This window comes from Maniola jurtina, chromosome 3, assembly GCF_905333055.1.
Source record: "Maniola jurtina chromosome 3, ilManJurt1.1, whole genome shotgun sequence".
Classification (NCBI taxonomy): domain Eukaryota; kingdom Metazoa; phylum Arthropoda; class Insecta; order Lepidoptera; family Nymphalidae; genus Maniola; species Maniola jurtina.
This window is the reverse complement of record NC_060031.1, coordinates 1,939,474-1,953,694: the sequence shown is the minus strand read 5'-3', so window position 1 is coordinate 1,953,694 and position 14,221 is coordinate 1,939,474. Positions and strand designations below refer to the sequence as shown.

Here is a 14,221-nt window from a genome sequence, read left to right as displayed (position 1 = left end):
ATTGGTTTGCGCATATGAGTGAGCCAGCCGATCGTTGTCCAACCGCCAACGTATCTCAACGGGGTTTTTTGATAAGTAAAACTCAATTCCAGGCTATTACAAAAGTATATTTATAAACTTACAAAATCAGAATAGTATTTTGCCAAATGCACTGTAAGATACCTAAAAACAAAGTTGAAGTTGAGAAAGAAAAGAATATGTATTTGAAATTTTTGATTTTAATTAAGTAAATTAATAATTTTAACTTAGGTAACTAACTTATTACTAAATCAGGCTTATGCATATTTGGATTGTAACTTTTCTGCCATCTCGATGTACTGTTTCTTGGCGTCGTCTTGTGAGATGCCCTTGCGACCGGTCCACGCCTTGAACTTTGCCTTGGAGACTAAATCGCTTGGCTCAGCTAAAAAAAATATTACAAGGTGTAGAGGCACTAGTAAATAGGCATTTTAGAGGCTACGCGTGCGACGGCGTAGCGAAATTGGTTAGTTGCCCCTAGCCTCTTGTAGCGTGTTGTTGTTTCCAAAGAAATTGTAACTTTAAATAGTGAATTATAATATATATTTTTTTAGTGTTCATTTCTTTTGTTTTTCTTTCTACCCTGGTAGAGAACACGGCACTATATATACATAAAATACCTGTACAAATATACTTGTACATTGGTGACTCGGACTTTGAACTACCAGGGTAGCGCGTGTTAATTTTCTTAATTAAAATAAAGTAAAGTAACGTAAGCTAGGGCAACTCAAATTAACACGTAGGAAGTGAAAAACTAAAAAACTTTAAAAATGGCGCAACCTACGACAGTAGTGAAGGATGAAGACACGTATCTAGCGTCGATATCTCTCACGTCGAAGATCCCGGAGTTTTGGACCGACCAACCTAGGGTCTGGTTTATCCAGCTGGAAGCAATACTGGCACCACAAAAACAAGGAGACGCATCCAAGTATAATATAGTGGTATCCAAGCTGGGTAAGGATGTCATTCAACAGGTGACGGACATCCTGATCAATCCTCCGGAGGTGCGTAAGTACGAGGTACTTAAAGAAAGGTTGCTGAACATATATGAAGAGTCGGAGAACCGCCAAATACAGAAGCTCATCGGGGAGATGGAACTGGGTGATCAGAAACCCAGCCACCTCCTCCGAAAGATGCAAGATCTGGCCAGGGGTAAAATTAATAATGAGACCCTAAGTGTTTTATGGCAGAATCTGCTACCAGCAGCAGCACGAGGCGTTCTGGCTGCGACAGAAGCTAAAGATCTAGACAGACTAGCCGTGATTGCTGACAAAGTAATGGAAACTCTGAAGTCCCAACCAGTAGCAGAAGTGGCAGCAAAGGAGACGGTACCCGGAAATTCGTCGATGGCAGCTGAAATAGCCAGGATCCATGCGAGGTTGGACCAGCTGGACAGGTCCAGACACAGTTGGCGAGGTAGGCGAGGTCGCGGAGGTTTCCGTGGTCGTTCGCGTTCCAGAGGACGAGAGGACAGCAGGTCCAGACGTACCCCGGATAGCCCGGACTGGCTCTGCGTGCATCATTTTAAATATAGGCAGAGAGCTAATCGCTGCGAACAGCCGTGCACCTGGAATACGAAGCAGGAAAACTAGTAAAGATGCAGGTGGAACCGGTGGGTACCTGCGTCGAATTAGGGAACCACCGTTTATGTATTACGGATAAGGAAAATGGCATACGTTATTTAATAGACACAGGTGCGAACATTTCAGTGTTGCCTAAAAGTTATAAATCAGTGTGTGACAGTGCAATAAATAATAAATACAAACTTTATGCCGCGAATGGTAGTGAAATACAAACTTTCGGAACAAAGACTCTAGTGTTAAATTTAAGATTGCGTCGTGCGTTTAAGTGGACTTTTGTAATAGCCGACGTTAAACAACCCATTTTAGGAGCGGATTTTTTAGCTAAGTATAATTCGTTAGTAGACTTAAGAAACAGACGATTGTTAGATCAGGAGACTAACATGTATGTAATTTCCACTATAGTAAACTCGGAGCATTCATCTATTTTTACTATAGCCGAGTCGCATCCATGTTATTCTCTTCTAAGTAGGTTTCCAGAATTGACAATGCCAGCGACGTTCAAAGAACCACCACGTCACAGCGTAAGACATCACATCGAGACTTCAGGTCCTCCGGTGCATGCGCGCCCAAGGCCACTGCCGCCGGACCGATTTAAAAAGGTAAGAGAAGAATTTCGCCTTATGCAGGAAATGGGTATTTGCCGCCCGTCAAAGAGTGCGTGGGCGAGTCCTCTACACGTTGTACCTAAAAAAGATGGTAATATAAGGCCGTGTGGAGACTATAGAGCGCTGAATGCAATTACGAAGCCTGATAGATACCCAATTCCTCACATAAAGGATTTTACGTTTATTTTAGCCGATAAGAAAGTATTTAGCAGGATTGATATTAACCGAGCGTATCATTTTATTCCGATAGCAGAGGATGACGTGGAGAAAACAGCAATCATTACACCTTTTGGTTTATTTGAATGGCCATGTATGTCTTTCGGTTTAAGAAACGCAGCACAAACATTTCAACGTTTCATGAATAATTATGTTTTACAGGATTTAGAGGCAAATTTTCAACAAAATAACCCGGATTGCGCAAATTATAAAGCAGAATTTGTTTTTTCATACTTAGATGATTTAATAATAGCTAGCGAAAATAGTTCGCTCCACGAAAAACATTTAGAGGCCGTTTTTGAAAGACTACAACAAGTTGGGTTAACTATTAATTTAGCAAAGTGTGCGTTTTCACAAGATAAAGTTGAGTTTCTGGGTCATGAGGTCTCAGCCAGTGGCTTAAGACCGTTGCCAAGCAAGGTCCAAGCCATTGTAGACTTTCCCAGACCGAAAACGGTAGAGGAACTTCGTAGATTTCTGGGCATGGTAAATTTCTATAGAAGTCATTTGCGTCAGGCAGCCGAATATCAAGCTGAATTAAATAAGTATCTTCACGGAGCAAAGAAACGTGACAAAAGTAGTATAGTGTGGACAGAAAGTGCTGTTCAAGCTTTCGAACAATGCAAGTTGAATTTACAGAACGCTGCTTTGTTAGCGTATCCGATAACAGGTCAAGTGCTTGCTATAATGGCAGACGCGTCAAATACTTGCGTTGGAGGCACATTGCAACAAAGAGTAAATAACGAATGGGTTCCGTTAGGTTATTTTTCGAAAAAATTGACTGACACGCAACAAAAGTACAGTACCTACGACAGGGAGTTACTTTCGCTTTATTTGTCAGTGCAATATTTTAGGAACATGTTCGAAGGTAGAGATCTCATTTTGTATACAGATCATAAGCCGTTAACGTTTGCGTTTAAAAAGCTAAGTAGTAGTAAAGAAACGCCGCGAAGGACCCGTCAGTTATTATTTATTAGTGAGTTCACGACGGATATACGCTATACAAAAGGCGAAGAGAACGCGCCCGCGGACGCGTTATCGCGCGTTGAAACAATTTCGTGCCCGTCAGTACTTGACTTCACAGAAGTGGCTATTGCGCAAGCCAACGACAAAGAGCTCACAGAATTGCTAGGAACAAAAAACGGTAATACGAGACTAATAAAAATTGACTTGCCGAGTGTAAATAAGCCGATTGTTTGTAACTTGCGAGGCGATAAGGCTAGACCTTACTTACCAAAACAGTTTAGGCGTATCGCATACGAAGCAATACATAACATCAGCCATCCTGGCATTAGAACAACAAGGAAAATGGTAACTAATAATTATTTTTGGCCTGGGATGAATAAAGATATAGGTATTTGGGCTAGGTCGTGCATAGAGTGTCAAAAAGCAAAGGTTCACAGACACACTATGTCACCTTTAGGGCAATTTGCAAAAGTAGATAGAATGTGTCATTTACACATTGACATTACAGGTCCATTCACTATTTCAGAGGAAGGCTACAGGTATTGTCTTACAATGATAGATAGAGAAACGGGTTGGCCGGAAGCATTTCCAATTAAAGATATTTGTGCGAAGACAGTAGCCAAACTCGTGTATGAAGGATGGATTACTAGACATGGGTGTTTTATTAATTTGAGCTCAGATCAGGGAAAGCAGTTTGAAAGCAGTCTCTTTAGACAGTTAATGAAATATTTAGGGATTCATAAGTTTAGGACGACACCGTACCATCCACAAAGTAATGGCATGATCGAACGATGGCATCGTAGTTTTAAGGCCGCCTTAATGGCGAGATTAAAGGACAATAGATCGTGGGTTGAAGAAAGGCACACCATTATGATGGGACTACGTGCAGCACCACGCAGTGACACAGGGGTAAGTGCCGCGGAATTAACCTTTGGGCGAACTCTGAGGCTCCCTGGAGAATTTTTCGAACCATCGGATAGTAAGATAACGGACGGTGAGGAGTACCTAAAGCAGTTGAAACAGGTAATTAGTAATTTAAGACCGAAACCCGAGACACAGAGAGACTCTCGAACTATTTTTGTGCACCCTGCTTTAAAAGACTGTAAAAAAGTTTTTGTTAGAAACGATGTAATGCGTAAGTGTCTACAACCACCGTATGACGGTCCCTATGACGTCATAAAGCGGTTGGAAAAAGCATACTTAGTACAGTTACCCAATAGACAGGCCCTTATTTCTATTGACAGGTTGAAACCGGCTTTTGTCCTGGATATCGAAAATCCACGACAAACGCCGGGTGAAACGACATGTAAGAAAAAATGTAGATTTAGCGACGATGACGTTTTGCCGACTCATACAATCCGTACTACTCGGAGTGGGAGAGTCAGCAAAACGCCCGTTAGGTATCAGTAGAATAATTTGAGTATCAACTAGCAATTAAGCAATAAGCATTACGAAATAAGTATTGTAAAATGGCCCCGATCCGCATATATTATTTTTTATTTTATTCATGTATTATTTTTTATTAGAAGTCATAACTAAACCTTATTATTGAGAGTGTTAGAGTGGTTGACGATTGTTATAATTTATTGGATAGTGTGTAAATGTAAAATGTAATGTAACCAACATTCGAAGCGTTGAGTGCAACGAAGGCTGGATGGCGTGGGAATAGCAACAATTGTAAGTGGACTTGCCACAGCGACCCCGTCGCCACCCGCTCAAGTTCTAGTGACCTCATCTCAAGTATAATGTGTTAAGAGATGTACCATGCATCGAATCAAAGGAACACTTTAACTGGGTGACGTGTTTAAATTATGATTTGTTGGGTAAGAGGATCGGAAACATTGCTAGGGTTGTCGAAAAATAAAGAACGAATATTGTGAAATAAAATTAAGGTTGCGGAAATTTGTATTTGTTTAATTTTTATTAAGATAAAAATTTGGGGTGGTGTGATGTAGAGGCACTAGTAAATAGGCATTTTAGAGGCTACGCGTGCGACGGCGTAGCGAAATTGGTTAGTTGCCCCTAGCCTCTTGTAGCGTGTTGTTGTTTCCAAAGAAATTGTAACTTTAAATAGTGAATTATAATATATATTTTTTTAGTGTTCATTTCTTTTGTTTTTATTACTACCCTGGTAGAGAACACGGCGCTACTATATATCCAGCAACATCAGTCGTACATTGAATATATATACATCAAATATCTGTACAAATATACCTGTACACAAGGTATTTTATAAGTTGGTAAGTATTAATAGTACCAAGGTTTAGTCTGCAAAGACGTTTAAGTAAAGAGTGACTTGTTACGATGCAATAAAATGCAATAAAGTGCAATTCAGCTGACAAAGCGCTGCGGTTTAGACCTCTCTTTCTATAACTTTAACTCTTATCTCCTAACTCTCTCCGTCTTATCGAGTACGTGACGTGGCTTAGTGAGCCCAACCTACTATAATTACTGATGAAAAATCCACTTTTCAAGACACGTTTTTGAGATTACCGCTTTCAATACAAAAAGAGGCAGCAGGAATTTATTTTGCTGATAGAATTGTTTTTCGTAATAATATTGAGTGTCTGTAGATTGAGAGACGAGTGGCCTAAAAGCGATGACAGCCTAGTTAAGACGTTATCGTCGTTGGCCTGTTAGGGTCCAGGGTTCAATTCCACAACCTCTAATTTTCGGAGTTATGTGCAGTTTAAGTGATTAATAGTTATCACTTGCTTTAACGGTGAGGAAAATATCGCGAGGAAACCTACATACCTAAGAGTTCTCAAAGGCACTGTCACTGGTCTCTACTCACTACTGAGCATGGGTCTTTTCTCAGAATCTGAAGAGTTTGGCCATAGTCCAACACGCAGAGGACAATGACCAAGCCTTTCACTGGTGATGGGTTGATCATGATAATGATGATTATTTTGCTTACCAATGTTTACATCACCAAGGGTCGCCTGTTTGAATAGAGAGTAGAGAGCGAGATTTTCATTATCACTGGGCTTCGTCTTCCAGTTTCTTACAGATTCGGCTACTTTTGTGAATTGCTGAAATGTAAAGAAGATCATAAGATTTCCCATTCTCATCTATCAATTGGATCTAAATATATAAAAGGAAAGCTGACTTTTAGCATAACTAATCTATCAACGCACTGCTCAAACTAGGTACTGGATGGATCGGGCTGAAATTTGGCATGCAGATAGCTATTATGAAGTTCAACGGCGGATCCAGGGGGGGGGTCATGGGGGTCATGACCCCCCCCTGAGCTGGTTCCAGGACTTAGGTGGACCACTAATTGAACATAATGATTTTATTTATATATTTTGTCACCATACAGATTTTATGTAACTACATACCTTCAATATTTAATTAATTTTTATATAATATAATAACTTTGTATGATGGTAAACGTTTGGGAACGAACGCATCGAAAATTTGAATTTTACCGCGCCACACTTGCGCGCGCTTGTCGACTACTTAGTACGTAACGTCTAGCTAGACCTAACCTCAATCGGAACGACTAAACTTCAACATAATATCATAACATAGTTAGTTCTAAGTTAAAAAACTAAAACTTTCTATCTATACCTAATGTGTTTATGAGTGTACTATGTAAATATACCGTAATTATAAATAAAATAAGTATTCTTAAAAATTGTTGCTGCAAATTCATTAATTATAAGAAATGGTAAGTAATCAGTTTCTCATTATTCCAGTGCGCGTGTTTTAACTTAAATGTTATTATTGTTAACATGGCCGTAGCCAAAATAAATTATTTTTCAAAATGCATAATATACTACCTAGTTAGTTCTCGAATTTACAAGTTTTTTGTAAATCTATCAATAAATTTGCGCTCGCTTCGCTCGCGCTTTTATATTATGTTAGTTATTACCGGAACTCCGTTCAAACCCCGTGGAAACTCAGTTTTTTTGGGATAAAATACCTAGGTATACAATGCAAGGTATCACTGAATAGTACCAAATTTTACCTAAAAAGATAAGCCCTGAAAAGTACTTTCGCTAATATTATTTCGTAAAAATTTCGCGCTCGCTTCGCTCGCGCTTTTATTCTATTAGTTGTTTTTGTAGTAGTTACCCAGAACTTCGTGCGCATGAGATTACATTTTTGAATATCCCTAGAAAATCTTTATTTTTCATGAGAAAAGTAGAGTGAGGTGCTTTAAAACATAACATATTTTATGGCTGAGCTCGTTCATCTCTCGCTTATTTATCTGTAACAGAAAAATTACGCTCGCTGCGCTCGCGCTCATGTTTCTTATTGCATTCTATCTTGTTCAAATCTTCAATCAATCTTGGTCAAATTGAAAGGTGAAATTCCACTAAGCAACTAGGTATTCACCCCGTAGAAGATTTTTTCTCCGGATAACCCCCCCCTCCCCCAAACAAATCCCATAGGTAGATATGTAGGTACCTACTCACTGAAAGAGTGCTGCGTGACTTATGTAGCTACATTTTACTTGTATCTAATGTTATCAAAATTAAATTATAAGTTCTTGATTTGACCACGACTATGTGACCCCCTCCTGGCGCCAAAGCTGGATCCGCCCTTGATGAAGTTGGCATCCCCTAAGGGGATAAAATAGGAGTTCAAGTTTGTGTAGTCCACGCGGACGAAGTCACGCGCTTTGGAGAATGTTAGATATGCCTAAGATGTATAAATAGATATTCGTTTATAATACTTGTTTATCGCTTTAAGTATATACGAGACTTAAAATAATCTTATCGAATTATCACTTAATTTACGAAAAATTGATGGATTGCTAACGACTCTTCATCAATACCGCGTATTATTAGGTACTATCTATCATAAAATATGATATTTTACTTTATCAATTAAATACGGGCTTATTATAAGTACAGGTGTAAATTAAAAAAAAAATGCGTAAATAAATGATTTTATATTTTCTTCTAAATTTTTTCTAGATTGTTCTAGAATTATTTGCTTAAAATACCTAGGTAGGTACTAAAGCTAACTAAAAATATTAGTTTTTGCCCGCGACTTTTTCCCCTTGATAAACCTATTAATTAAGCAGTAATCAGCTATCAGTGAAAGAATTTTCAGAATTGGATCTCTAGTTCCAATGACTAACCTCCAGCTTAAGTATATTCAAACTTACAAACTTTATCTCTTAATAATATAAGTGTAAAATGATCATGTCGTCGCTGGTTTGTAGGAAGGGCGAAGCCATTTGTCTATATTTAGAATTCAAATATAATATGCCCCCTTTCTGCAAATCAGATGCGATATAGGTATAAATATGTCTGTTTTTACTATAATAAAATATTTATTTGTATGTTGACGGTACTGTTACTTCAAAAAAATTACAGCTTTCTGAATTTCCGAACGAGTTGGAATGAAGGTTTAGGCTGGTTTAGGCAAAGAGTATGTAAACACTTGGGTTTAGGGTGCATGACACGGGTCTGCCCGCGAAATTCGAATTTAATTTGGTTTTTCATAATTTGTTAACTAATACGAAAAAGTAGGCTTATGGCATTTTAATTGCGCCAATGGCAGTTATCATCCTCACAGGTTTATATAAAAATCATTACTTGAAAGGGTCCAGTTCAAGAAATTAGCTATAGAATCGACTAATTTGTGAGTAACTCGTGTCAAACTCATTACTATTTTCTTAAACTGAACACTTTCAAGTAAAGATTTTTATGTAATCCTGTGAAGATGATACTGCCATTGACAGAATTAGAATAACATAAGCCTACTTTGTCGTATTAATATACAATTTGCGAAAAATCAAATTTTAGAATTTCGCGGTTAGACCCGTTTAGTGCGCCACCGTTCATACTCGAGGTGCTCGAGAGTTGGGGTCATAGAGGTATTATTTAAGACTAGCCGATGCCCGCGACTTCTTGGGAACTCTTTGATTTTCCAGGATAAAAAGTAGCCTTTGTGCTACTTCAGAATATTATCTATCTCCATTCCAAATTTCAGCCAAATCCGTCCAGTAGTTTTTGCGTGAAGGAGTAACAAACATACATACACACATACACATACACACAAACTTGCCTTTTTATTATTAGTGTGAAGTGTGATAATCTGGTCTTATCAGGTCCAGTCTGATTTTATAATTTACCTACCACACCTAATATAGTGTATTTTTAAATTCCTCTATAAATACCTACCACAGATTATTATTTGCCCGTGGGGTATGCCATAAGTAACATAACATAACATGACGTAAATCAATAACCCTACACTAATTTCCTTAACACGTATCCTTGAATGAAAACCCCGAGTTAAGTAGGTACTTAGTATATTTAGGTACGTAACCACTTAGAACCCCGCACGGTGGACTAGTTACAGCCTGGCAACTCAGTCGACGACGGCGGCCGTTAGAATTTTTAATTTTTAGGGAAATTGCCGTGCCTATGCTCACTGAGTTGCGGCGTCTTAGGCTGAGATCTATAGAGCGCACTTAGATTTTGCTCAGACTTAAGACACCGTTAAAACGAGACAGCGTTATTCCGCTGCCATAAATCTGTCTCGTTTTAACTGAAACTTAAGTCTAAGCAAAGTCAAAGTGCGGTCTATAGATTTCAACCTTAGTGCACATATAGACAAGGCGACTTCCTTAATATCTATATCTATACTAATAATAAAAGTGTCTGTATGTTTGAACGGGCTAATCTTCGGAATGGCTGAACCTATTTTGGCGGGACTTTCACAGACAAGTAGAACAGACAGACAGACAGACAACAAAATGATCCTATAAGGGTTGCGTTTTTCCTTTTGAGGTAGGGAACCCTAAAATTAATAAACTTCCATGTGAAACTTACCTCGTCGAGAGACATTTTGGAGTGTAATTGAGATCTGCAAAACGAAAGCGGGTTAGTTAACTAATTAGCATGTGCAACACTCACTTAAAAATGTACTGATTTAGCGTAAACTTTCAGGTCCAAAAAAGCAGAACCCAGAGCCATAAAGCCAGTTAAAAAAACACATAACTTTCAAACATTCTTAATTTCCCGCCAAACTTCGGAAAGTAGTACCTAGGTAAGGATTTAGCAATAGGGTCCCGTACGTTAGCACCTTTGGATACGGAACCATGCGGAGCAGATTCCGGAGTTTTTTTTTTAAAGAGATACCTATCAAGTAGTTAGGTTTCTATAGCTATTTAAATCGAAGTAATGTATATTAGGTTTTTGTTTAATATTAACACGGGACGTGTTTTTATGATTTGATTTTTTTATCTTGGACTGCTAAAATCATTTTTTTATAATTTGGTTTTTTTTTAAATCCTGGGCCGCTAAAATCACTTTATTGTCGCCTATTTCATAGAACAGTTATTTTAACAGAACTCTTTGACCTGGTTCCTCCTTCACCTTTCTATCATCGTACTGCTAGGCATCGTCAAGGTCTGCATCCGTACGTAGTCGAAATTCCTCGAACACGTACGAAACGATTTGCTTCCTCTTTCCTAATTCGAACCGCTAGGATATGGAACGCCCTTCCGGCGTCAGTTTTCCCTTCCACCTATAATATGGGTACCTTCAAGTCAAGAGTGAATAGGCAACTTCTAGGCAAGCGCGCTCCATCTTAGGCTGCATCATCACTTGCTAGCAGGTCTGATTGCAGCCAAGCGCTAGTCTATATAATTTAAAAAAAAAAAAAAAGGTAGAATAAATAAATCAATCTAACTCACACACTTGGTTCTAGATCGCTGGTTTTAGACTAAAAATATAGGTACGTATTTAGTTTACAGGTACAGATATTAGGTACAGGTAATATGATTATCAACTTACCGCGAGGGTGGAAGTAGTGCGGTATCAAACACCAAAGTGACTTATTTTGTGAACGCTCTCACATTAAATTTTCACGACCCGCTGCCCCTTATCAGATTGGCTGATTATTTATATTAGGGTTGTCAATAACAAACAAGAATAATCCATACTTATATTATAAATGCGAAAGTGTGTCTGTCTGTCTGTAAGTTTTCACGGTCCAACCGCTCAAACGATTTAATGAAATTTGGTACAGACTTGGGATACATCCCGGGGAAGGACATAGTCACGTCATTTCACTTTCATTTCATCCCCCTGGCGTAGTTGTGTGCTCTGGGGTTTTATAAGTGGGAGATCACTATTACTAGGTGAGATCGCAGTCATTAACCCCCGACCCAAAAAGAGGGGTGTTATAAGTTTGACGTGTGTATCTGTGTATCTGTCTGTGGCATCGTAGCTCCTAAACTAATGAACCGATTTTGATTTAGTTTTTTTTGTTTGAAAGGTGGCTTGATCGAGAGTGTTCTTAGCTATAATCCAAGAAAATCGGTTCTGCCGTTTGAAAGTTATCAGCTCTTTTCTAGTTCTTACTGTAACCGTCACTTGTCGGGGGTGCTATAAATTTTTAATTTACACTTGTTTTTCAACTGATTTTATTATTTGCACTCATAAAACAGCGTAGGTATTTTTTTGTGGTATTGACGCTTTAACATTGCGTTTTGTATTTTTCCTATTAACTAAAACCCAAAAATCTTGGTATCTAACAGTAAATAAGCGTTGCTGGAAAATTGTGTGTGACTTCAAAATCAACTTAATTAGTGAATAGATAAAAAGACTCTTTGCGTTGTGCAATCAGATTAAAGAGGATTGAGTAAGATGAATTTTATTTAAGTACGTGACAGCCCTAGCTTAGTACAGCGTTTCGAATAACATACCAGTTACCACAAGTGGATATAAAAAACTTTATCAATCTACTTTAACGTGAAAAGCGATGGTTTAAATACAACTTATTGATAAACTAGCCTATGCCCGCGACTCCATCCGCGTGGACTACATATACTTAAAAGCTGTTGTAATCCTCTATTTTTAGGCCCCTCAGGACTCAGGTGTTGAATTTTCAAAAATCCTTTCTTGGCTGATGTCTACCTACGTCATAATAGCTATCTGCATGCCCAATTCCAACCTATTCCGTCCAGTAGTTTGAACTGTGTGTTGATAGATCAGTCAGTCAGCTTTTCCTTTTAAAGTGTGTCTGTCTGTCTGTCTGCTACGTCTTCACGGCCCAACCGCTGAACCGATTTTAATGGGCACAGACTTAGGATACATCCCGGGTAAGCACATAGGCTACTTTTATTCCGGGAAATCAAAGAGATCCCACGGGATACTTAAATAGTTAAATAGCCATCCGTTTAAACGATTTATATGAAAATTGTTAGGTATAACTCAGGTAGCTTGCATCCCGGACATAGGCAACTTTTTATCCCGGAATATCAAAGAGTTCCCACGGGATTTTAAAAAACCTAAATCCACGCAGACTATGTCGCGGGCATCATCTAGTAGGTATATTATGTTTAAGTTATCCTGCATTTTATATTGAGTTACCAATGGATGATTCATAGCTTGGACCGATTTAAGATTCCCTGACTTTCATCGTCCAATGGAACGGCAATCCGACACGACCGGCAATAGTTCAACAGCAGAAACAATGGCTCTACGTACTCCCAGACTTCCGAGACACGGGGGTGTTACAGTGCCACCTTTCTAACTGTGGGCTTTTTCTAAATCACTTGGCGGTATGGCTTTGCGCCATAGATACTAGAGTGGCAACTAGCCACCCTCCAATAAATACAGAAATCAAAATTAATATGATTAAAAAAAAATTAAAACAGTAAAAGGCAGTTAAAAAACACCAAATTGATCGTGGTATGTACCCTTTATCTATACTAATAAATAAAATTGAAGTGTCGTGTCTGTTTGAACGGGCTAATCTTCGGAATGGCTAGACCTATTTTGACGGGACTTTCACAGACAAGTAGAGGATTAACCGAGGAGTAACATAGGCTACTTTTTTGACCGACTGTGAAAAATGGAGTTGTGTTTTTCTAACTCTGTACACTGATATTTCTGAGATATCTGAAACGATTTGCGTACCTACCTATATTTTTTTTAATTGTTAAGGTAACTTTGCGACATTGTTCCATAAAAAAGTTGAATTCCAACTCTTCAGTCCTGATGCTACAGGGGATCTGACCAATCCACGCGGGCGAAGCTGCGGGCATCAGCTAGTCTACAATATAAAAAGTCTTTAAACCACGAAATAAGCTTAAAATCATTAGATTATGAATTCTGTGGTACTTAGGTACCTAACCTATGGGTAATGTAATCGGCGCCAACATAAAATAGGTCATGTTAAGTGCGTTTATCGCTATGGGACTTATCTATGGAATATTTTGCTGGTCACACCCCACGGCGCACCTGTTTGCAGAATAGTTTATAGAGATTAGAATAGAATAGAATATATTTTTATTCAAATAAACTCTTACAAGTTCTTTTGAATCGTCAAAACAATTTACCACTGGTTCGGAATGCCGTTCCTATCGAGAAGAACCAGCAAGAAACTCGGCGGTTGCTCTTATGGGTATGATTATCCTGATTACCTACATAGATACTATAGGGCGATGGAGAGAGCTATGCTTGGAGTTTCTAGTGATTAAATCAGAATTGACGAGATCCTTTAGAGAACTTTTCGATCTTGTCCCCCCTTCACCATTTTACCACCGAACCGCAAGACGTCGGGCGAGTTTCCATCCTTATGTCGTTGACATTCCATCTACACGCACGAAACGTTTTGCGTCTTCATTCCTCATACGCATGGCTAAGGTTTGGAATACTCTTCCGCGATCTGTGTTTCCTACCAATTACAATCCGGGTATCTTTAAAACAAGAGTGAATAGGCACCTTCTAGGTAAACGCGTCCCATCTTAGACCACATCATCACTTTCCATCAGGTGTGATTGTGGTCAAGCGCTTACCTATAGTGAATAAAAAAAAAAAAAACTAGAGTAGGTATCTAACCCCATAGCTCAAGGGG

The 14,221-nt window shown here is 38.7% G+C and overlaps 1 protein-coding gene across 1 annotated transcript; it reads right to left on the bottom strand.

Moving 5' to 3' along the window:
- Positions 1-89: 89 nt before the first annotated feature.
- Positions 90-11,247, bottom strand: LOC123881150 (acyl-CoA-binding protein-like). The gene is made up of 4 exons (XM_045929767.1): positions 11,152-11,247; positions 10,186-10,219; positions 6,306-6,420; positions 90-403 (listed from the first exon to the last, which is right to left on the bottom strand). The coding sequence occupies exons 2-4, from the start codon at positions 10,198-10,200 to the stop codon at positions 276-278; spliced, it is 258 nt and encodes an 85-aa protein (XP_045785723.1). The 5' UTR covers positions 10,201-10,219; positions 11,152-11,247; the 3' UTR covers positions 90-275.
- Positions 11,248-14,221: the final 2,974 nt, after the last annotated feature.